Source organism: Strigops habroptila, chromosome Z (genome assembly GCF_004027225.2).
Source record: "Strigops habroptila isolate Jane chromosome Z, bStrHab1.2.pri, whole genome shotgun sequence".
NCBI classification, from domain to species: Eukaryota; Metazoa; Chordata; class Aves; order Psittaciformes; family Psittacidae; genus Strigops; species Strigops habroptila.
The window spans coordinates 11,824,462-11,847,283 of NC_044302.2; the positions used below are offsets into that span (position 1 = coordinate 11,824,462).

The following is a 22,822-nucleotide window of genomic DNA, read 5'->3' on the forward strand; positions in this document are numbered from 1 at the left end:
TGACAGCAGTAATGAGGGAGGGATGTTAAAACATGGTCTCTGCCAGGACACATGCTCCCTCACGCCCTGTACAGCAAGGAACGTGGCTAAAGGTTGCATCTGGCTGCAGTAGGTTTTCTGATCTGCCTCAATTTAAAACTTCAGCTACAATTAGCATGAAGGTCCATAAACAAAGGTCTGTTGTATGGTTATACCATGCCTTCACACCCTGCTACTTGACCAGTGGTTTTAAGCCCTTCTCTAATTATAGGAAACTAGCATGAAGGAGAGGCACTGTCTGCAGCACAGGCCTGTACACAGATGACAGGCTGCAGAAACTGTGTGGGCTTCAGCCTTACGGCTCTGCCAGAGTTCCCATTTTAATCCAATTTAACATCTTGACCACCTCAGACTGCTTCAGGCATACATGCGGCTTGGAGGGTGCTTCAGCTGGAGAGAATTTTGTTTTAAGCATCTTTCAAATGTTTTATTTGTACAGAGATGGGAAAAAGTGTGTGTGGGAGAGCCTCATTCTTCAGTTGGGAGTATAAACTGCTGCTCTGCAAACTATGGTAAATCCAAGCAACCATGTGTGCTTTGGGACCAGTTCATGTGCCTGAAGACACAGAGAGATGCTCCAAAGGGGGTTTCTGGCATAAACAAGCCCAGACCAAATACTTCTCCCACCACTTCTACAGGGTGGGGGCGAGCACCTGCATTTCAGCAGGGCAGCCTCAGACGACCAGCATCCTCCAGGCACTGCCTGACCCTGTACAGGCATCGCTCAGCCCCGCCCCTTCAATCCTGATAGCACAAGTGATATATTCAAGCATTCAGATATTCAAGGATAAAACTGACCTGTGAGAACCGAATGGAGATACTAAAGCTTGTAACCCCAAAGCCCCTCTCAATTTGAACAAAAAAAGAGGTCTGATCTCAGCAGACGGATGCAGGAGGTAACGCACAAGGTTTATCCATCTCCAGTTCCTATAACCTCCTGCTCCTGCCTTCCAGTACTGATCCTGAAATGCTACAGGAGTTTTTTTGAGCCATATGCTCACTTCGCAGTGCTTTTGAAGGATACTGCACTCATTAACTATTAAGCACCTGAAGGAACTGCAGGATCTATTACCTAGATTTAATACTTCATATTTTGCAGCTCAGTCTAGAATATCTATTTTTGCTATAGATCAGGGCTAGTCTATATAGTATCAACATGTATTTTTAAAAGTCAATAATCCATAAAGAATATTATAATCTACCACACAGAATCAGTCTTAGGAAGTTCTAGAAGGACTTCTTTTCTGTTCTTTATACTATCATTAAAAAGCAAAATTAGATATGTAATGGATTTTGTAGTTAAGACAAAGGCACGGTCAAGTATGTTTTCAGTTCTCTGTTACTATCAATTAAAGTCTACTGAAGCAACAAGTAATAAAATCCACTGAAGTGGAAGTTACCTATTATTACTGAAATACCACAATGCATTCATGGTAAGGGTAAGAGATCCTACAGTTCTTTCTTTTCCACCTATTGTTAAAAGCCTATATCCGCACTTAAAACACTTTGGCAGGTGACTGTAATATATAATTTCATGGAAATATGTATGTATTTTTAGATTTTAATACATGACACTTATTTTTTAATTTGTAGAGACAGTATTGCCGATACATAAATCAGCAGTTAAGACAAGAAATTGGGAGCACTAGTGCCAGCTAAAGAAGCCAGTGTCTTTTCCTGCATTAAAAAATCGTCTTGGTAGTCAAGAACTGCCCTGGTCCGGCATCCATGCAGCCAAGCGTCCCACCGGGTCTTGAGGGTGGAGGAGGAATGCTCAAACAACCACAATGAGCAGAGCAGCAACTAAGAGAATTGGGGCTCCATGAGCTCTCCTTTCCAGGCTTTTCATGCCCACCAAATTTACAAGGATATTAACACTAAGCCCTTCACCTCACTGCAATAGTGGGACTAGGCCCATCAGCACTGGCCACTCATCCCAAATTTATCAGCAGCGTGTTTGTCCCCAGGGTTCGGCTTCTACCACCCATTTCACAGCGAGTCAACAGCTCAAGAGCAAAATGCTGCTTAGCGCTCAGTAACGGTGGCAGAATCCAGCTCTCTGTCAGGCTAATGGTTTTATTTTGCCTTATGAAAACAGCATTTGTCTATTTCAGTGTATTATTTTAACAGCTATAAAAAGACTTCACTGAAGAAACAGTTTCTTGTATGTTGACTGCTGTATTACGAATCCTTCTGCTGCATTTGGCCTATAACCACATTTATAGGCACAGTAAGTAGACACAGACAGATCAGCACTCATCATTACACACACTAGCATCCCACCACATTTATTTAAGTCATCAGTCACATAACACCTTTGCTGTGCTTAACAGGAAAAAAGAGTAACTTTCACATACAGGTACAATTTGCGCTTCTCCATTAAAAGTTCCCTATGTGCTTGTTTATCCTTTGTAACAGGGGTAGTGACAAACAGCCCCCCATCATTTTTTTATGCTTAACCATACTGTTTGCATTCATTTGGTCTGGCTGAGCTGTTTTGGAGTAACCATGACCAGAACAGAGGCTTTGACCATGGAACGTGAGCAGATGCAAGGCAGCCCAAAAGGAAATGAAGAGGCTGCAGTTACTGTAGTTCAGGACAGGCCAGTTCTGCCACCCCTATTCCTAACAAGCAGTAACTGCTTGGGAAGAGTAAGAAGGGCAGTCTGGCTGACTTGCATATTCTTAATAAAAGTAACCAAATAATATTACAATGTAATATAAATTCTCAAAATACAGAACTTGTTAACAGTAGGAGCTAAATATTACTCTTCCAGTGACATACTCCTAAGTCCAGGTAACTGCACAGAAGCTCATACATTCTTAGTAATACCTAGCTCTTTGGGAATCCCTCTCTATTTTAAATCATTGACTTACATTTAAAGAAGCACATGTAAGATGGATTTCTAGTACCATATTTTTTTCTGGTATGAAGTACAGGTTACTTTTACTCTTCTTGTGTCTTTTACTTCATTCTAACTGAACTTTTGCCTAAATAGTTGGTGAAGATTAAAAATAATAATACAAATTTGTATTGCAAAAGTATCCTGATTTTATTATGTCATTGCTGCTGCTAGCCTGACTTGAGCTCTGCAAGGATTCTTACCCTTTCATGTTTTCTCAACAGAGAATTTAAACTAAATTTTGGCTATGAAAATCAATGCAAGAACAAAAATTCTTTCATTTAAACAAACTTCTAAACTAGCATCTTAGTTTACTGAAGTGTTACTGGTTTCCCAAAGGTCCCAATCCTGCAAGAACTGCATTTCAGTTCAAAATCTGTGGGAGTTGTGGGCACTCAAGAGAATGAAGTTGTTAATAGGTGAGAAGATGCACAATTCAAACAAAACATTCCTGCCTATACAAGCCTTTTCTTGCTATTTGTTTAACCATCCCTTCCCTCTAAATCATGGTACTTTGAGGGCCCTGGTGAGGACAGAGTTGCACCAAATGCCAGCTCTCTTACTGCTCTTACTTGCTGTAACATTAAGTGCAAGCTAACAGTATTTTCACTAAGATTTGCAAATCTGACTAAATCTGGACATTACTTCCATTACCATCACCCTTGTACAACTGGGAAGTTGAGAAACATGTAGATACTAGTTGTATTTTAATATAAATAGGCTAAATCCTTGCTCACTGAAAGAGCAAAGAGCAAAACTCCTACTGGGACTGGCTGAAGGCAGGGAAGATTTCAAATGTAACTCATTTATTTACCTTCCAGGGTACGGGTCTGGCCCTCCGCATCCTTTGCATGTGTGGGTGCTGTGAAACCAGCATGTTTCAATACACAGTAGGAGAAAGAGGGATGGATACTGAAGGGCTGCACAATCTTTTATAAAGTGTAAATGGGGACAGTTAACACATTCACTTTGGAACCTGCTGCTCCTGTAAACAGCTAGAATATTTATTCTGCTTGAGCCGCGTCCCTTCACTTCTGATCCCAGACATGTGAAAGCTGAGCAGCTTTTTCCTACAGTTCTTTAATTTTTCTACCGTTCTTTTATTTATTTCCATATTCACAACATAGGCTACCTGGGAATCTGCAGCACTGCACCACCTCGGATGAGCAGCCTCAGTGCCCATGCTGGCCTCTGCTGCACTGGGACATCTCCATGCTGAGAACGGGAATGATACCAGCCTCTCTGGATATGATGAATGAATAATGCTCCTGTTTATTCTTACATTTGATTAGGCTGTACCCAACATACTTTTCCTGGCTGTTCATTTAAAGAAACTGAACATGCCAAGAACGATTTGTTAAATAGCTATTTTGAAGGGAAGACAACCACCAAAGCCCGTATACCCACACCAAGTAGGAAGACTTGTGTAACAGTTTTTGCTGATGAGCCTGAGCTGCTGGCAGATGCAAGGCAGAAGCAAAGAGGAATTTCCAACAGTTTTTTGTTACTGCAGCTGGAGAGAAGGGACAGAGAGGAAGCGACCCGCTGACATGTCCACTGGGAAGAGCCTGGCTCTATGGCCAAATTCCACCAAATAGAGGGAGCCCCTGCCTACTGGCTATGGAGAGGAACCCAGACCTGGGAAGGAGACAGCAATACACCTGCTGCACAGAGGACACTTGCCCTACAGAATTAACTTTGCTAAAAACTTTAAAATAGTAAGAAAACCATTAACTGTTGGATACTGATGAGATACTGAAAGCTGAACCTGTCTCTTTTATGTGAGTGCGAGAGATTCATTCCTAAATACAATAATATGGTCATGGATTTGATTCCAGTCCCAATGAAGTCAAAGCCAAAACATCCTCTGATTTAATTCAAAGCAGAAGCAGGCCCCTACTTTAACACTCAATGTCTGAGAACGGAATACAATTGCATGTGAACAGAAGCAGAAATATGTTTGGAACTGGTTACAAATCCATGTGTGACTCTCCTCAGCTCCCCCTGTAAGATTAGAAAGCGGTCATTGAATTTTTTTCCCCAGTCAACAGCTGTATTAGGTACTACTGGCCCAAATTCAGCCCTCTTTCCATCCCAGACAACCAGACCTTGTTTCTCTATTGTCATCTACTGGTTCTTACAGAGTTGCACTAGCCAAATTTGTCATAATTTTAAGTTTTGCAACGGTATACCACGTTCCCCAAATACCAAAGCTGCAGCCTTTGGTGTAAATTGTCCTGGTACAACTTGTTGGCATAACACAGTATGACACCAAAGAGGTTAAAAAGAGCCCCTGGTCCCTGGTTTTCATTGTCCGCTTTCTCAAGAGAGAGAGATTTGCTGCTGCAAAAGTGTCTACCAGATCTAAACGGATTACCTGCAGCACTGCTAGCATCTGCACTCCATTAGAAGAGAGGCGTGACGGGAGCCTGCCCTTTGGACTGGGATTCCTTCAGTATTTCAGCTTTACGGTGCAACTCTCAGTTTCCAACGCTTGCCAACTGATCCCTTCTGAGTCTGACCAACAGTAACAATGCAATTGCTGCATAATAGCTTCCCAGCACCCACGTGCAGGACTCCTTTCAGGTTTTGCTTGATGTGGTCCTCACCAGATAAAAAGCAGCAACTTTAGGCTTTGAATGCATATCATACTACAGAAGAGTGAAATCGAGACCGTACAGGTGAACACTGGAATACCTCTGCTCAGCCTCTGTCCTGGTGCCCAGCTCTGACAGGCAGGTAGTCATCACAGTGACTGTATCAATAAGGAATGCAATCGTGCACACATGCGAAGCTAACAACCATCCTGCCTGGAGTTTCAAGTGAGAGTAGATCAGGTAGAAAAAATCCAAATCCCTCTAAAATGTTTCTAGATTGTCATTTCTTTTTTAAGCATCAAAAGATTGAATTACATGCTAATCACAGCAGATGAGATGAAGGAGTAGGCAGGCTGGTGGACAAAGCATGGAGAGGAGTTTATAACTCCAGAGTTTAATTCCAGCTCTGCAGCTTCTCCCAGCTATCAAATTGGCTTAGGAGAGCCACCAGCCTGGGGTAACTCTGTATCAATGGGAGTTATACCAGGGATGAGAGTGACTGACAGTACTTACCTGTTTCAGTCACCAGATTTGTGTTTAATGTCAATACAGCACAAGGGAACAAGCTGATGTGCTGGAAGGACTAGGGATACTCATCAATTTATTACATTTCATGTACCAGAGAAACTTGGCAAAGTCCATGTGGCTAGCAGCAGCATGGGGCACAACCTGCTTAAGCTACAGCCTGCCATCCTCCCCACCATCCTGTTATTCTGTGCTTGAGAAATCCCTCATGCTTTCACACATGAATCCTGTGTTTGTATGCCTGCATATTTCTCCTATTTAAATATGCACTTTGTTCTTAAAGATTTTATTAACCCATGAATAGTTTAATTCTGATTTCAGTTATACAGGTACAAATTTGAAGCAACTCCTTTAAAACCAGCAGTCATCTGTTTGGGAAGGCCGTCTGATCAGGAAAGATACGTGCCGTATCCGTAAGTGCATGATGCTTTGTCTTCATTTGTCTGTTGTCTTTGAGACTGAGTACTGTAGATACCTAGCAGAAGCGTCTTACTACAACGTTCAGGTTCTCCTAACTCATCTCCAGACATCACATCAGTATAACTCCACAGAGGTCAACAGGGTTACACTAGGGATTATTTTGGCCAGGTTTAATTATTAGGCCAGTTTTCTAAAAGCATAGGCCTTCTTTTGTTTCCATTTAATTTTATGGTAAAACTCTCATTGACTTCACTGGAAGAGAGGTTTGGCCCAACGTGGCAATATCCAAACCACCTCTACTTATTTCAGTGAAAGTAGGCAAGGAATTAATAAGGTCCAATGTATTTTTAAATCTTAGATTTCATAAATGATCACAAGCATGTAGGTCACAATATATACACAGAACAACACCTACGACAGCCACCAGCGGGATCATTAAAATAATGAAGTCAGGCCTAGAGACAAATTCATTTCATAACATGTTCCCTACAAAACAGATACTCCCTTGCTTCATAATCTAGGGAGTCTGTTTTATAAACTGCCCAAGTAGTTCATGAAATATCCCCCTAAGCAGACTAGGTCTACTTGCCATTGCAAGGGTCTTTATAAATCAGAAGACAAACACACCAGTGTATTCAAAGTCCAAATATGAAGAGGTAACCTCAGCTGTACCTCATCTGCTCCACTGGTCCAGTGGTTAGCTGTGACCTCAGGACATGACTTCCAGTACAAAGCTACCAAATCCACATCTTTACGTAACTCCTCTCCCTGTGATGAGTGAGCTAGCCACACAGCGCATGAAGAAGCCATCAAGAAAAGAGATTCCCCTTTAAGTGTAAAGCTGCTACAACTGTGAACCTGAGCACAGGTGCAGTACTTCACATTGGCAGGAAACAGCCTCCACTAGCAGCACATAAAAGGAGCAGACAGGTTGCTTTCACACATCCCATGGGAGTGGTTTCTCAGAGTATGCTGCTAATGCTTGTTGTGTTAACACCCTGAAGATGACTGCTGAAAAATATTTAAATTGTGCTGCTGGCACCAAAGTGCCCTGTCAGGTGAGTGGTAAGTAAAAGTAGCAAGGAACAAAATGACAAAGTACTTGACCAACTAACCTCAGAATCTGCTAGAGCGGTAAACAAACAAACAAAAAAAAAAAAAGTGAGTTGAATTTTTGGTCTATCGGCATTTCTGTGTGAGTTTTAATAAACCAGACTAGTTTTCAAGAAGGGTGAGAATTACTAATGGGCTAAGTGTAAGTCAGCTACCAAGTGTAAGTCAGCTATATGTTACCATTGCAGAAGAAGAAAGGGAAGAGCAGGAAAATGAGAGAAGTTAAGTTTTGCACTGAAGGTACTGGAGAAACTGTTCATCTTCTGGACTCCTCTCAGAGGCTGCAAGTGACATTCCTCATAACCACTGCCAGGCTGCATGGAGATATCTGTTCTTCCCTTCAACTATCTAGGCTGAGGAAGCTAGTATCTGAATAAGAATGTGAAGTTTTCTCAGATTCAGGCTTTTTGAAAAGCCTGTGGCAGGCACAGCACCATAGCCATAATTTCATTTCTGTAAGTCAGACAAGTGTTGATTTGCTGTCCTCTCCACGACTAGCTTGGTCTGCCCCTTCCTAGATGCCATAATAGCCATTTATGCCTAGAACTCTACACAACCCAGGCTGTAAATGTATATGGAGAAACAATAATTTCCCCAAAATGTGTTAATGAGAGACTATCTGGCAGTATTTTCTTGTACATTTCATCAAATATTCCAAGTAAACACACAAATAAGTCAGACATCAACAGGGCCCAATCTCAGCACTCAATTACAGTAACATTTGTACTCCCAAGGGGTAAACTCTGCTTTCCTCTTCAGAGCCTGCGGGCAGTCCCTGGGCAGTGCTGTGCTGGGCAAGGCAGTGGTGAAGAAGTCCAGAAAGTAGTAAACACCTTTATCACAGCAGACAGCTCAGCCCTCATGTGGTTCCCCACATGGCACCTAGTAGGAGATCCTGGAGAAGTGGACACAGGCACATCTGAAGAATCAGTCTCCATATAAACTCCTTCCCTTCTGTCTCTCCAAGTCGCTTCAGAGAAGGGTTAGGGTTACAGGGACTATTCTCCTTTACCACCAAAGCCAACACTCCAGCTGTGCAACAACAGCCCTGGGTAACACGGGAAATCTGCTATTATGGTGAGCTTCATGGGCTCTGCCAGACCCTAAATCCAGGACTTTTTCCCATTAGTGAAAGCTAGAAACAGGGTATCTAAAATCCTCATGCCCAGCTGTAATTACATCCCTGTTACAGATTGGTTTTATTTTCCATAAACGCCAAGCCACGCACCCCTCTTCTGGCACAGGTCATGCCCTGGTACTCACAGACCTAGGATTGGTGTGACTCCTGCCATAGTGGCTCTGGCCAGTCTGCAGGAGGAAACAGTTCCTCACCTCCACCCACTGTGCTCTGCCCCACAGGAGCTGTGCTGGATGCATCCTAGCAGCAACGGATGTCTGCCCAAAGAAACAAACGCTTCACACTTTCCTCAGAGCTTATCAAAGTGCTGGATGGACTTGTGTGACCCCAGCCACGCAGCACCCATACAAAACTGGCTTTGCAGATGGGGAAAGGCTCGTTCAGCAGCCTGGCAATGTGGCAATGCAATTTCCTTCGCTTACACCAGTTCGCTCTCTGGCAAGTGCAACATCCACAGGCAGGCTGGGAAGAGACAGAGGATGGGAAGGGCAAAAGCCCTTTTTAAGAGTTTTTTCCTTAAGGGTCAAAATTCTCTTGGAAACCAAAGAGAGATTTGCCCAGTCAATAACCAAGAAAGAAAAACTCAAAAGATTTCTCTCTAAATTGCAGGTGCATGAAATGAAACCGAAAATTATTTTAATCTCCATGAAAATTCTTATGTTAATTCAAAAAAGGCACTGCACAGAACCAAAACCTCTGGTTTTCAGCTCTTTTACTTGTTCTCATCTGCAGCACACACCTGATTGCCTTAAACAACCGCAGAGCTCCGGGGAGCCCTGGCAGGCTCACCCCTCTCTGCAGAGCTGCTACGCTGGTGTGTGGTGTCATTACGCGTGTGCACTGCTCGTGCACCATACCCATGACCTGCACCTCTAAGCATTTGTAACATGCAAGGAAAACACTTGCTCCTGCCTCTTCAAGTGTTTTGCTTTAAAGTCTGTGTATGGTTTAAGTTCACAATACCTATTAAAATTTATGAGCTTTACACTGCAGCTCACGTGTAGGCACATTTTATAGCACCTTGGCTGAATGAGGGCTGCTGGCTCTGACTCAGAAACTGTGTTTCTTAGGTAATACACAACAGTTGAGAAGCTGATGTCACCCCACAAGCAGGGTGGTCAACAGCTGACCTCAGTGGGAAGCGTGGTACCTTATGAAGGGTGAAAAGTGCCACAGCAGCATGCTTGCCTACGTCCTACACTGTCCTTAAACCAGTCATTTAGAAGGTGTGCAGGGATGAGAGAGGGACTCAAGAGGAACAAGACATTATACAGATGCTGTGTGGGTGAGCAGCATGGAATGGCAGTGGCGTGGAGATGTTTGGGAGACACCTAAGTCAAGATGAATGCTATTAATCCGCAGTGGTGCAGGACTGCTGTGGCACTGGGCTGGCAAGAGGCTGAGCTGGCCCGGGAGAGCTGACACTGCTTCTGCTCCAGACCAAGATCCTGACCTTGAACACACCGTGCTTTCAGAGCCACCAGCAATCTGGTTATGAACAAATCTGGTCTCCGCTTAACCCACCTGGCGTCCAGGCCTTTTTCAGGACTGACTGACACCCTAACTGCCGGCATGGGGCAAGTGACAGAATTTGCTAACTGGATATTGTTTTCAGGCAATAACATCAATAATACACAAATTTGATGGGAAATTAACAAATACAGCTCCTACAATGAGTGACACTGGATTGATCCTACATGAGCAAGAAATATGAGATGTTCTCAGGTATGCTAAGTCTGAAGAATTATATATCCTAAACACATCCAAATTAAGAATTTCCCTGCTCCCCCCCAACAAGTGCAGAGCAGGACCTGGTACAGAGCCCTTAGTGTAAAGGATGATGTGGGAAATCTGTCCTGTAGATCTTTTAGTAGCAAATGTGTTTGAGCTGTACCACTGTACCCAGCTATACAGGGCCAGAAGTCATGTTCTGTCACGCACAACAGAGGGGCCCTAAAACTTGGAAAAGAGCATTCCCGTCAGTGCAGCCCAGTGTGGCTGCAGAATAGGGGAGAGAAGCAGAAGATCTCAGGCGTCAGTGCTGAGCTCCAGCAACAAGAAAGATGGAGGAACTTGAGGAAAAAGCAGGGGAATTAAAACCCACAGATTCCTACAGAGCAGCTGGAATCACAAGGTCATGCTTGGCAGGAGAGCTTATCTGAGGGTGGGTCTATACAAGAACGACAGTTCGACAAGAAACAGCCAGAGGAGAAGACATGTGCTTTAGGGGACTCCTTTGTGAATGACCAAAAAGTCCATGGGTTCAGAGGCAGGGGTATGCCTGGAAAACTCTACTGTGTCTTCTTCCTGCTTGCTTCTGTCATAACTAATGCCATAAAAAGCATGAGTTTTTATAAATACATTCTGAACAAAAGAACATACTTATCTTTCTTTAATAGAGGGTTATGCAAAAATACTAATTAACCAAGAATGTAAGGTAAATAAATTTACCTTTTATAGCAGAAAAACTGACAAAGAGCTCACAGCAATTCTCTGAGTTAAAAATGCTATTAAGGGCTGCAAAAAGGACAGGCTTCTGATGAAAAATCTTGTTCTGCTTTCTAACAGAAATTCGAAGTGATATCAAAATTTCCAGTGAAATCGAGAAGCTGGGGCTTGCTGTGGTAGACCGCAAGTTTGCCACCGAGTTCAGTGGGAGTAAGACTGGAGGATCTGGCAATGTCTTTGGGTATTCCTGACTGCACATCAGGAGCTTGGCTTTTGGTGTGGGTTTGTTTTTTAAATGTAAGAATTGTCTCACTCTCTTGGATAAATACACTTTGAAACTTGCTTTATAGGCGTGCTAGAGGTTTTGCAGCCTTTACAATCTGTCATATAAATCCATATTCAAGTGTCAGTGTGTGAAGGGGATAATTTAGAGGTCCTCTGGGTGAAAACATGAATGGAATTTCTAGAGGAAATAATCTCAAAGATGAAAAATTTGTCTACTTATCCAGTTACTTCAGAAATAAGATGCTGATGGTAAGAGTCACAAGACTAAATTCAACAGTGTTTTTTTCTTTGCACCTGTAACTCACAACTACCAGAATTAGGAGTTTTGGTGGGAAAACTTGCTATGTCAATAAACTATTGAAACTCAGCCTCAGATTCAGGTAAGACAACATCAGCCTCCATGTGCCTTCAAAACTTGTTAACTTTAATGGCAATTTTGGGTATGCACAAAAGCAGCTTCAAGTAGCTAAAGACAGATTAATAATATTGTTTCTGAAGTAATTTCTGTGACCACCATCATCATGCTGTTGTTGATCATAATTTCTTCTATGTTTTTCATTTTCCTTGTCTTTCACTCTCTTTCTTGTACGGTGTTTCATTCAAAAAGCCAGCTGATGAGGTGTGTAAGAATAGTGCATAAGGTGAGCATGAGTGGTTTAGAAACCACCTTTGGCAGTGGCTGCCTAACCCTCTTCGTCACACCAGTTGTGCACTGCTCAAGTTTCCTCCTTCTTAGATGAGAGAATTTATGTAGCCTGTAAAAATTTACTGGAAAGAGGGCATCTGCCCCTGTTAATGCCTAATCTGGCACCCTTTACTTATGCAAATTTAATCAATGGACAAATGCTTTTCTCTCAGCAGCTGCACTAATACAAACAACATCAAAGATTGTCAAAGTTGCTCTGAAACAACTCTGAGATCACTGAAATGCAAGAACTGGCCTCTAACTTCATATCACCAGCCATTCATCCACGTAAGTCTTCCAGAATTAGGTCCTTTCTCTTTCCAAATCAGAGCCAACCACCTAACTTGGGTACAGCCAGGCAGGGCCAGCTGAGTGGGCTAAGTACAGTTGATCCTAACAAATTACAGTAAGAAATGTACCACGCTGCCTGCTGTCAGGTGTAATTTATATCATACCAGAGGGGTGACTGGAGAGCAGGTATAGGCAGGAACTGGTCATACCTATATTTGCTTCTGCTGGGTCTGATCTGGCAAGCTGCTGGGAGCTCTTCCCTCCCTTCGAAGTCAAAGTGAACTCAGTTTGTTCAGGACCTCACAGGATTGGACCTCCTCAAAATACTATGGAGTATAAACATGATTTGATGATTTATTTTCTTCTGTCTTCCATTAGTATGTGCTGCCTCTGTGTATGCAGACCCTGACTGTATTCATACACATGCTCACAATCTGTATGTGCCCTTAAACATTCATGTACAGCGTATACTACAAGCTAAAAGCCTACTTAGGATTTTGGAGCACTGATGAAGGAATAGATACTGTAACAGAAATAAACAGGAAGCATATTTCCAGAGCTTTCAATTTTAGTGAGTACGAACTATTTTATGTGACTGAGGCTACAATTTAGCAAAGCATTTCAGCATATCAGCTTACATCTTCTGCTGAAATACAATGTACAAATATAATTTCTTAGATTTGGAGTTTTAAACTCACGCTTAAACCAGAAGTTTAATATGCTATTCAAAGTAATCCGGAAAGCTCTGCGTGTGATGAGTATGGTCATGCTTCTATATATGGCCATGCACGTTATCACTGACCACAAGCTAACAGTGCTTGGGCGTTATTTCCAGATGTCTTGCTCAGAAAACCTATCTCCTTCCTCCTGCACCTGTGAAAGACTTGGAATTCCTCTCCCAGCAAGACCACTGCAAAGACAAGTCTGTGCCTTATGGAAGATAAGCACCAGGGCAGTAAAGCACCACCAGGAGCTCCAGCCATCCCCACTGAAATAACTGCAAGTACTTTGCCTTAACCAGGAATGAAAGCAGGACAGACTTAATGGAGGGTAACCAACCAAGCCTACTATGCAGCACTGCAGAGAAATGGATTTCAAATAAATAAATTAAGCGGGTGGGGGAATAGACTAAGGTGTACCCTTCATAATAACTTCATAATATATCTAGCAATATTCCTACTTGGGATGCTGGTGAATGGTCATTTTTTGCTATAAAAATGTCATCTAAAGATTTTATCCTCTAAGCTTTTACTCCAGCAAAAACTGAAGTTTGAGCAGCTGAAAAAGCATTCAACCCTTATGAGACAACACAGCAATACAAACAAAAGACAGTATGCAGCAAAATATCAGGCAGCACACAAGCTCTGGGCACAGTTTTGTACTTTCAGTTTAAACATAGTACAAAACCTGGAGAAATACTCTTTTGTTACTATCAAATGGCAGGTTTTAGATCAGTACTCTATAATCTTTAAATAAAAATCTGTGAATTTATGTATATTCTCCAAAAGCTTCCATAACTGAAGTTTTCATTAAGTAAGTCTGATATAGGGCGTATTTTAAAAACAGTGTTAGCAGTGATATTTTAAAATGTGGAAACAGATGCGCTACTCTATTACAACTACTGAATCTTCCCTGTATTTTTTACTATGAAGCATTTGTCTGCTTCTCTGCTATAAATCTCTCCCCACTGAACAGATTTCTTCTCTATGATTGAAGTAGTACTACATAGACATCATTAAACATGCATTGTCCAGAAAAATCCTGTTGCTTGGCCTGACAATAAAATATAGGTATTTCGGTAATTGTTTCTTTTTCGTAGAGAATTTCAGCAACTCCCGTTCCTTGGAATGAAATCACAGCCATATGCTTTATGACATTAGAGGCATTTCAAGGTGTGTCCATAAATGTCATTTACTGCTTGGGAACCCGCCAAATCTGTGCAAAAATACCTCGTTCTTTTGAAGGAAAAATCTTCAAATGAAACTAGAGCTTTACACTGGTTGTCATACAAAAAGAAAAAAACCAACCCAAACCTGTCCTTTACGAAACTACGGGCCATGCAGGTAGCAAAACCTCTGGCAACAAAACCTGCTGACCTGAGCCCTGGTTCGGTTTGGAGTCAAGAGTGCCTCCTTTAACTGGTCTGCTGGGTACCCTGACACTGCACATACACACCTTCTCTTGGTTACGTACGAGGCACTTCTGAAAAATAAGCGGTCTGAATGATGAAGAGCTGAACTGGTTTAGTGATCATAACTGTAAATCAAAATCAGGTAGGTCTTAATATACTGCTCCAATGAATGTGCTTTAGCCCTTAACAGAGCAGTTCCTTCCACACTACTGGCATAGGGCTGATGCTGTCCAGGATCCCCCATCCTTTGCACACCCTGCGGGACTGGGAGCACACACAAATGTACTCTCATGCCACATTTATTCATAATTGGGCATATATGGAGTCTAATCTGAGATAATGCTGGCCAGATCTAAATAAATCTTGCCAGATGTGTCACCAACCTGTCCAGCACAAATCAGCTATCTTTAAGCATGCAAAGATTCAATCCATTCTGCAGCTACGAGCAGACAGAGCAGGTCAGCCAGGTGGCCACTGCCCAAACGAAGTGACCACTGACACTGAGGCACACAGCTACCACTGGGGTTAGGATTTTGGCTGGCCAACAGAAGCATCCATGAGTCCCAGTGTAACAAAGCCATACAGTTTTCTTAAGGAAGGAAAAAAGGATTTTCTTTTCCTCCCCCCTAAATCTGAAAGAAAGATGTTTCTTGGTTCAGTTGGAAATAATCTAGAGTAGCACGCCAACAGGTGTTTCAAACACACTGGCAGAGTACAGAAGACGTTAAGAGAGAAAATGAATAGGCTCTCTAAATAATACATAAATTTTACAGGCTTTTTTTCTGTAGAACCTCAGTGAAGTTACTGTATAAATCAGAAACTGAATTATTCATAAGTGGTGAATATATAATAAATCGTATTTCACATCGAAATATTCCTCACAGGTACATGCCTCTCTCCATGCAATGAACAGAAATGGGCAACGAGCCTGAAAACACCAAGGTCTTACCTGGAATCTGGGTACTTTGTCAAGGTAGCCAGGCTGCTGGTGTACATGTGTCCTCCTACATCGATGTGCACGGGAGCGTTCGACTTGGTGAGTTGCGCTGGGAGAGGAATTCCTTGAGCAGCCAGAGGAGAAACCGGGGATCGTGTTAGAGACAGACGGGACATGCTTCTTCCCTCCTGCAAAAGGAAGGCAAAAAAGAACAGTTTCTCTTAAATCTACCAGTGTGTTACCATTCTTTCCAGTGTGATCACAGATCTAATCAGATCATTTTTGCATCTGCCTGATCACATATTCAGTTAACAAATTATTGCCACCACTGTAATTAAGTGTATTTGCATCATTTTCTTCAAAGTACCAGAGGGGAAGAGAAAGATGCTTATTAGCAATAAGAAATCAAGAAAAAAATTTTTCAAGGTGTCAGCCTCAAGGGGCATAAAACAAACTGCAAAATTCTAATTAAAGGTCGCGGGCTTATGTGTTAGATGTGAAATATCCCCTGACATACGAATAACCAATTTGTGAATCGGGATTCAGGGGCTTTTGCAAGTTTGTCTCAGTAACAAGACACCTCTAAATTAGTGACTTCCTCAGTACCTAAGGCATTTAGTTTATACACGTAGTAAATTTCACATCAAACTAAGATCAATTTTCTGGTTTATTTTCAATAATTGTGAAATAAATGGATGATTTTCAGTTAAGCCTTAATACCAGACATAAAGAACTAATAAGCAATTAATACCTGGAAGCAGTGAAAACAGGAAGGTAAATAAACTGACACATGCTTTCATGGCAAGAAGTGTGAGAAAGCGCTGTACAATCTGGCACGTGAAAATACAAATTCAACAATCCTTCTAATGTTTACTGCCCTGAAAATAGTTGAAAATTAGTGAAATTTCTGAATTGAGTCCAAAATCTTCATCTGACATACAAAGCAAAAAAAAAAAAAAAAAAAAAAAAACACAAAACTGAAATGTCTTAAAAATGAACAGGACAACCATAGCAAAAGAAAATTCCTCAATTTTCTTCTGGAAGAAAAGCACAGCTTATTCTGCATGAAACGTGTCTCTCAAAGCTGATTTCAGTTAAATCGGTACAGACGGCATACATGTCAAACGGAAAACAAACCTTTTATAAAAGTTTAAGAAAATGTCCATCCATTCTCCCCCTTATGGGTAAAGCGACATATGCAAAACATTATAGTTGAAGACATTTCTGAATATAATCAAATTTTCTTGGTATTTTGTTCTGCAAGCATGCTACCAAGCACCCAGGCTCTTCCTTACATCTGACAAGCACTTTACATGCAGCATGGCAAAGTGAATTCCCATTTCTCCCCCATTACTTTGACAATCTTTCTTAGAAATCTAAAGCTGGTCTCGCCTTTCTCTTAGCAGTATTTTGCACAAGATGCCTGCCTACGCCACTCAATGAACATACAATTAGCAACATTCTTTGTAAAAAAAAAAAAGAAATAAAAATCTGAGCTGTATAGAAAGGGATTGAAAAATGTTAATACATCTGGACAGCTTCACAAAGTCACTGCAACATCTTCATTTACTGTATTTCATCTTGGTTAGCTCCTAAGAATTTCCTGCATCTACAGCACAGAAATACATCACCCCATTATGAATCCACATCCTTTCTTCTTCAGAGGCTGGACGGACATCTGCACTGAACACGAAGCAAATACCAACTCTGTCTTAGAACTTCTGTGTCAGCCGATGTGAAATTGGGCATTAACATTTTTACTACAGCACCACCTTCAAGGAAAGTCATTGAATCCTTTCATGACTGAAGATGTTGCTTTCTTGCTTCCCACAAGAGCCTGTTGTGGGCAATCTTCAATATGTCATATAGCATAAATAACAGAACTAACTTTTAAAAACAACTTAGTATGTAAGTACCTACGGTATTTTAGCGACGTGCTTACTAATCTGTGGATGCCTCATCTGTCTGCCAACACAGACAAAGGTTTTTGGTTGGGGTTTTTTTTTCCTTACCAAAGAGCCCTGCAAACTCATGTTCACTCTCTACTCCTTCACTTAAATGAAAGGGTCAGAAGACCCAGGCTGAGTGTCAACCCTGTCTTTGTTCAGACCCCAACCATTATCACTAATGATAAAGGTGCAGACCTTGCATGGTACAGAGCTGCCTTAGAAATATATCTCACGCAGTTTCACAAAACAACTGCCTAATTAGGGCTTATCTGCACCCCTTGTTACAATTTCCAAATGAAATCAAAGGACTTCCAGTCCTCTGTAAATGCGTTTTACATTTAACCATTTGCCTTGAAATCCAGACTTCAATTTTAAAATATGCACAGATAACTAAAGATCAAGTGATCTGAATCTATTTGTGCATATTTAAACACCGCTGCTATCTTAGGATTGTGTTTAATGTTAGTATACCAGTAAATTCCTTGATCTGTAGAGAGTCTGAGATTCTCAGTGAGGCCATACTCACACAGTAGATATTTAATTTATACTATTCACTGGAGGGACCTTTTGAACAATCCTCTGCTTTTGGCATCTCTCAGCTAGAGCATGTGCTGAAAAACCACTTAATTATAGAAAATCACTGGAAAACTAAAATAGTTCTCAAACTTTTATGGCTTTTTGTACTTACTGAGGGTGCCACTGGCTTTCTGAGGGAAGGGAGGAGAAGGGGAATTAAAGCACAGGCTTTTCCCCTGGTTGGAGAAGATTCATATTAAAAAAATGAATCCTACGTTTTTATTAAAGTTGTGGAATTCAATCATTTTTGTATGAGCAAATTATCAGAGGGCATAATTGCTAAGCACCACATGAAGGGCACCAAAAACACTCTTTTTGCTCAAGGAAAAAAAAAAAAAACCCTCACTATTTCTTAAGGTATCGTAACCTTATTTCTAATGACTCCTTCCTCTTCTTAATGTGAAATGCAGCTAAAATTCATCACACTGAGTAATGTACTTACTTTATGCACAAAGCAAAATCCTAAATGTATTTATCCAGCAAAAGTCTTTATGCACATATTTTCTAATACTGATGTGAAAATTAAAACCTTAAGGGTAAACATCACAGAAACACTAGCAAACTTCATTTATTAAACCATGTAAAATAATCCTTGTTCTTTAGTTGCCTACAACAGGATACAGCATCCCAACTAGTGGCACAGGCAATAACCCTGCTCTAATAAGTAACACAGAAACCTGCTGAAGGCAAAATCAATAGAGCCTGATTCCCAAATTATGTGAATATTTAGTTTTTCCAACATTACACACCAAGATCTTTCAGAGCCAGCTTATCTTTTTCTGCCTTTCTAAGCTAACTGCGTAAGTACTGCTTGTAAAAACTATTTGCCCATGCAAAGTGAAATAATCACAATGCCATGCTCATTTACACACAAAATGATTTTGTGTCCCATTGTGCTCACAGTTGTTCAGCTCTCTAGGGGTGATTAAACTAGCTATGCTGCTACAGCTTGAGATGATTTCACTGAATCGTTTCTCCATGAAGTTGCTTCTTTGCTAAGCTGTTATTTTAACCATAAAAGGTAAACAGAAGGCAGTTGTAAGAGCTCCATTCAGCTCCGTGCCCAGGGCTATAACCCTAGGGCAGAGAATGCTGAAAGACTGCAGAATTTTCCAGGGTGTTGCCTTTCTTGCTCTAAAGCCTTCAGGAATACTGTTCATTTAATACACACTCTAGATGATACATTTCAGATCCTACTAAAAGAAAGACTTCAAAAGTGTAAGAACTTTTGGGCGGATGAAGCTTTCCCACCTCTGCACATAGCTCGGGGCCATGGTAACCAATACTGCTGTTGGATGTTGGGAAAATACAGCAGGAATAAACCGTGCAGAGCAGACATATAGGGACAAGGGAGGTGAAAGGTTGCAGGGTAGAAACCGGCAGCAGGCTGGAAGGGGCAAAAAGAAAAAAGGGAGACGAATGAAAAAGGAGGCGGCTCGGAAGGAGGGACAAAGTTAAATCAAGGAGCAGGCACTTAAAAGACTACAGATGGGAAGCAAGACTAATTAAGGATGTAAAAGCGCTTTGTTTCTAAAGTTTATTGTTGCCAGGATAAAAATTAATTGAAACTAATGCTGTTATTCACTCGCGCAGTTTAATTCCTTCATGCACATTTAGGACGCGAGCTGAGAACTGCAGGTTTAAGGACCTGCCATGAGGTAGCTCGTTCCCCCGGGGGGCCGGGGCCCGGTCCAGCGCCTGCAGAGCCCCGGCTCACGGTCCCCGGGACTGCTCCCAGGCCGGAGTCGGGAGGGGGAAAGGGGAGAGAGCCCTTCTCCTCCCCCTTCTCCCCCCCCCCGAGACCTCCCTTCCCATGGCAGCAGGCCCTGGAGAGCTTCGGGGTAGGCTCCCCGCGCAGCCCAGCACCCCAGGGCGGTGACCGGCTGCAGGAGTCACCCCGCATGGCAGCGCCGGCGCGACTGGAGGGACACGGCGGCTGCAGACCCGGCAATTACCTTTGTCTCTACACACCCGGGGACGGCGACCGCTCGGGTCTGCCTCTGGAGCCACCCCGAGACAACCGCTCACGCCGTGAACCGGGCCTGCAGACAAAGCGGGGCGAAAGGACGGGGGGGAGGGGGCTACAAACCACGGGCTCCACGGCTCCAACACTGAAAGTCCGTGAGCGTTTGTGCACACACCTCCCCGCTGCTTCCCTAAACAATGGACCGAGTGACAGAGGAGATGGTGCCCAAAACTTTTACACAGGAGGAGGGGGAGCTCCCTCTGGAGCTCTGCCAAAAAAAAAAAACAAAAAACAAACCCATAAACATTAAAAAAAGCGAGGCTTCCCCCCTTTCCAACCCGCCTATCTCCAGCCTATTTAGTGCAAGTTTCACGTCACCCAAACGCCTTTCCAGGCGTGATGTCCAGGGAAATCACCAGCAAGCAACGCACCCGGTCACTCAACTTCTGCCTTTCTCCTTTTAAACACACTGTGTGCCCAAAGGTAAAATTCAACCAAAAAAAAAAAAAAAAAAGGGGCACAACATGGCGTCCTTTACTTATTCCCACATAACAAGAGAGGAGATGTCTTAGATGAATGCAAGGGAAAAAAAAAAAAAACCACCAAAAAGCCAGCCCCGAATCCCCGCTCCTGCACATTTTCCACGCAGCCAATGGTGGTGAGCATTAGCCAGGCTAATGTATTAATTTTGCAGAAGTGTGCCACATCGCATGCAGGAGCAGAAATGCAAACTATAGCCTAGAGTGGTTTGAAGTCTACCCCAAACCAAGCCTTCCACTCTCACTGGCGCCAGAGTTTCATTCACAGCCCGCCTGTGTTTTCCATACGCGCCGCTCCCCATTGTCGCCCGCCTTCCCTTTGTGCCGAGCCGCCCCACATCCAGCCCCCGCGCCCCGCTCCGCGCTGCCCCGCGCACCGCCCGCCCGACCCCCGCGGCTCCGCTGTACCATGCGAGAGCGCGGAGCGAGCCGCGCTGCCTCCGCCGCGCTGGGGCTTGGCCGTCGTCTTCAGAGCCGGGGCCGGGGCGGCAGCGCGGTCACCCCGGGCCGCGGGGCTCCGCCGGCGCTGCCCATGCTGGAGCGGAGCAAAACAAAACATACACACACAGGCAGAGACACGGCGCTATCAAAGCGGGGCGGCTGCAAACGGGTCCTGTAGCTTTAAAAAAAAAAAACAACAAACCACCCCTCCGCCGCTTCTCCTTCGGAGCCAAGAGCCGAGTTAGTTTGAAGAGGCACTTTCAAAAAAAAAAAAAAAAAAAAAAAAAAAAAAAGAATTAAATAAAAAGGAGGAGGGGGAGCGGGAGAAGGCGAGAACGCGGTACGCCGCGATGCAATGCCATGCGATGCACGGCACGGCACGGCACGGCACGGCGCGCATTGCGCGCTCCGGCCCGGGCAGCCGCGGAGCCGCCGCCGCGTTCCTTACCTTGAGCACGGAAGAGATGTGCAAGCCCCCCTTTGGCTTTGGGCTCTGTTGGGTTTGTGTGTGATGGGCTCAGCTTTTTGCTTTTATTACTATCTTTGCTCCGCAGATCCTGCTGTGATTATTATTATTATTATTTTTAAAGCTCCTCTGTCTCTCCTCTCTCTCCCCCCCTGTTTTTGCTGCTTCTTTTTCTATTTATTTTGTGTGTGTGTCTGTGGATGTGTGTGTGTGTGTGTGAGGGGGAAAAAAAAACCTTTAAATGAAACTGCCGAGGCTGTTATGAGAAGAAAGGCAATAATCCCGTCTCTAAATAACAGAGGGAAGGGAGAAGAGGAGGAAAAAAAGCGAATTCTTGCTCAGGGCTTTGCAAACGCCTGCAGGGCAGAGGATTAGGCTACAATTAGCTCAGCCCTTTGCTCTCGCCCTAGCTAATTTTGCGATGAAAATTGGATATTTTTCCTCCTTTTGGTGAAGGTCTCCAGATTTATTCTTACACACACCCCCCCCCCCCCCCCCCGAATAAAATAAAACTCAACCCTTGAAAATGAAATCAGGCTGGGAAGGCGGCCGGCTCCCCGGCCCTTCGCCCGCAGAGCCCTTCCGCGCAGCGCAGCGCGGTCGGGGCGGGAACCCCGCGCAGCCCCGCGGAGCGCTGCCCGGCCCTGCCGGGGGATAACGGTTCGGTGGTGGGGACGATCAGGCCACTGTCACGTCCTTCAACAGACTTACTGAAAAGGAGGAAAAGGGGGGATGGGGGTGGAAGGGGGAAAAAAGCTGATTTTAATCATTGTCATTTGGTCTGATGTAATATTTCCCCAGGCGTTTTCAACTAGGCATAAATTTTCAGCTCCCAAATAAGTAACACAGGGCACGTTTCTCACATTTCTTGACTCCTCTGTTACAATTAGGGTAGCACCCACTCTGCACTTGTTGATAAACTAGATCAAGTTCAAAAATAAATAATAATTTAAAAAATAGCCGCCACCCCCCTTTCTTTCCCCCCCCCGCAGCACCCAGCGCCGCCGGGGCGCGGACGGGGGGTCTCGAAGGCGGAGGGGGCGCAATTATTCCCCTCCCTCCCTCCTGCCTCCCCCTCCCTTTCACCCTTTGCTAATGTCTCGCATTGTAAACGCCAAATTTCCTGTAGGCCATTAAAACCAAATGACGTCTATCGACATGCATTGTGCTATTGCGGAGCGCCCTGGCAGCCCGCCCCCGGCCAAAAGCGCCATTTCAATTAGAGAGCGCGGCGCGATGGCGCGGGGCTCCGCGGGCGGCTCCGCGGGCGCGCACCGCGCCCGGCCCGCGCGGCGGGGGGGGGGGGGCCGGCAAGGACACCCCAAAAAAAAAATCTAAAAAAAAAAGGATAAAAAATAAGGCAGAAGAGCCCT

The 22,822-nt window shown here is 43.6% G+C and overlaps 1 protein-coding gene across 5 annotated transcripts in view; it reads right to left on the reverse strand.

Annotated features, from left to right (window-relative positions):
• The window catches only part of KCTD15 (potassium channel tetramerization domain containing 15), a 45,908-nt gene extending 23,548 nt beyond the window's left edge, over nt 1–22,360 (reverse strand). The window contains exons 1-3 of one of the 5 annotated variants that reach the window (XM_030471315.1): nt 21,432–21,901; nt 20,951–21,240; nt 15,525–15,700 (exon numbers count right to left, since the gene is read on the reverse strand). In XM_030471315.1, coding sequence (XP_030327175.1) covers nt 15,525–15,700; nt 20,951–20,953 — 179 coding nt within the window. In that variant the 5' untranslated portion in view covers nt 20,954–21,240; nt 21,432–21,901. Of the gene's footprint in view, nt 1–15,524; nt 15,701–17,432; nt 17,674–19,992; nt 20,075–20,950; nt 21,241–21,431 lie in introns of those variants that run through there. The other 4 variants (XM_030471312.1, XM_030471310.1, XM_030471313.1 and 1 more) reach the window with 4 other exon arrangements.
• Between the last annotated feature and the right edge of the window lie 462 nt (nt 22,361–22,822).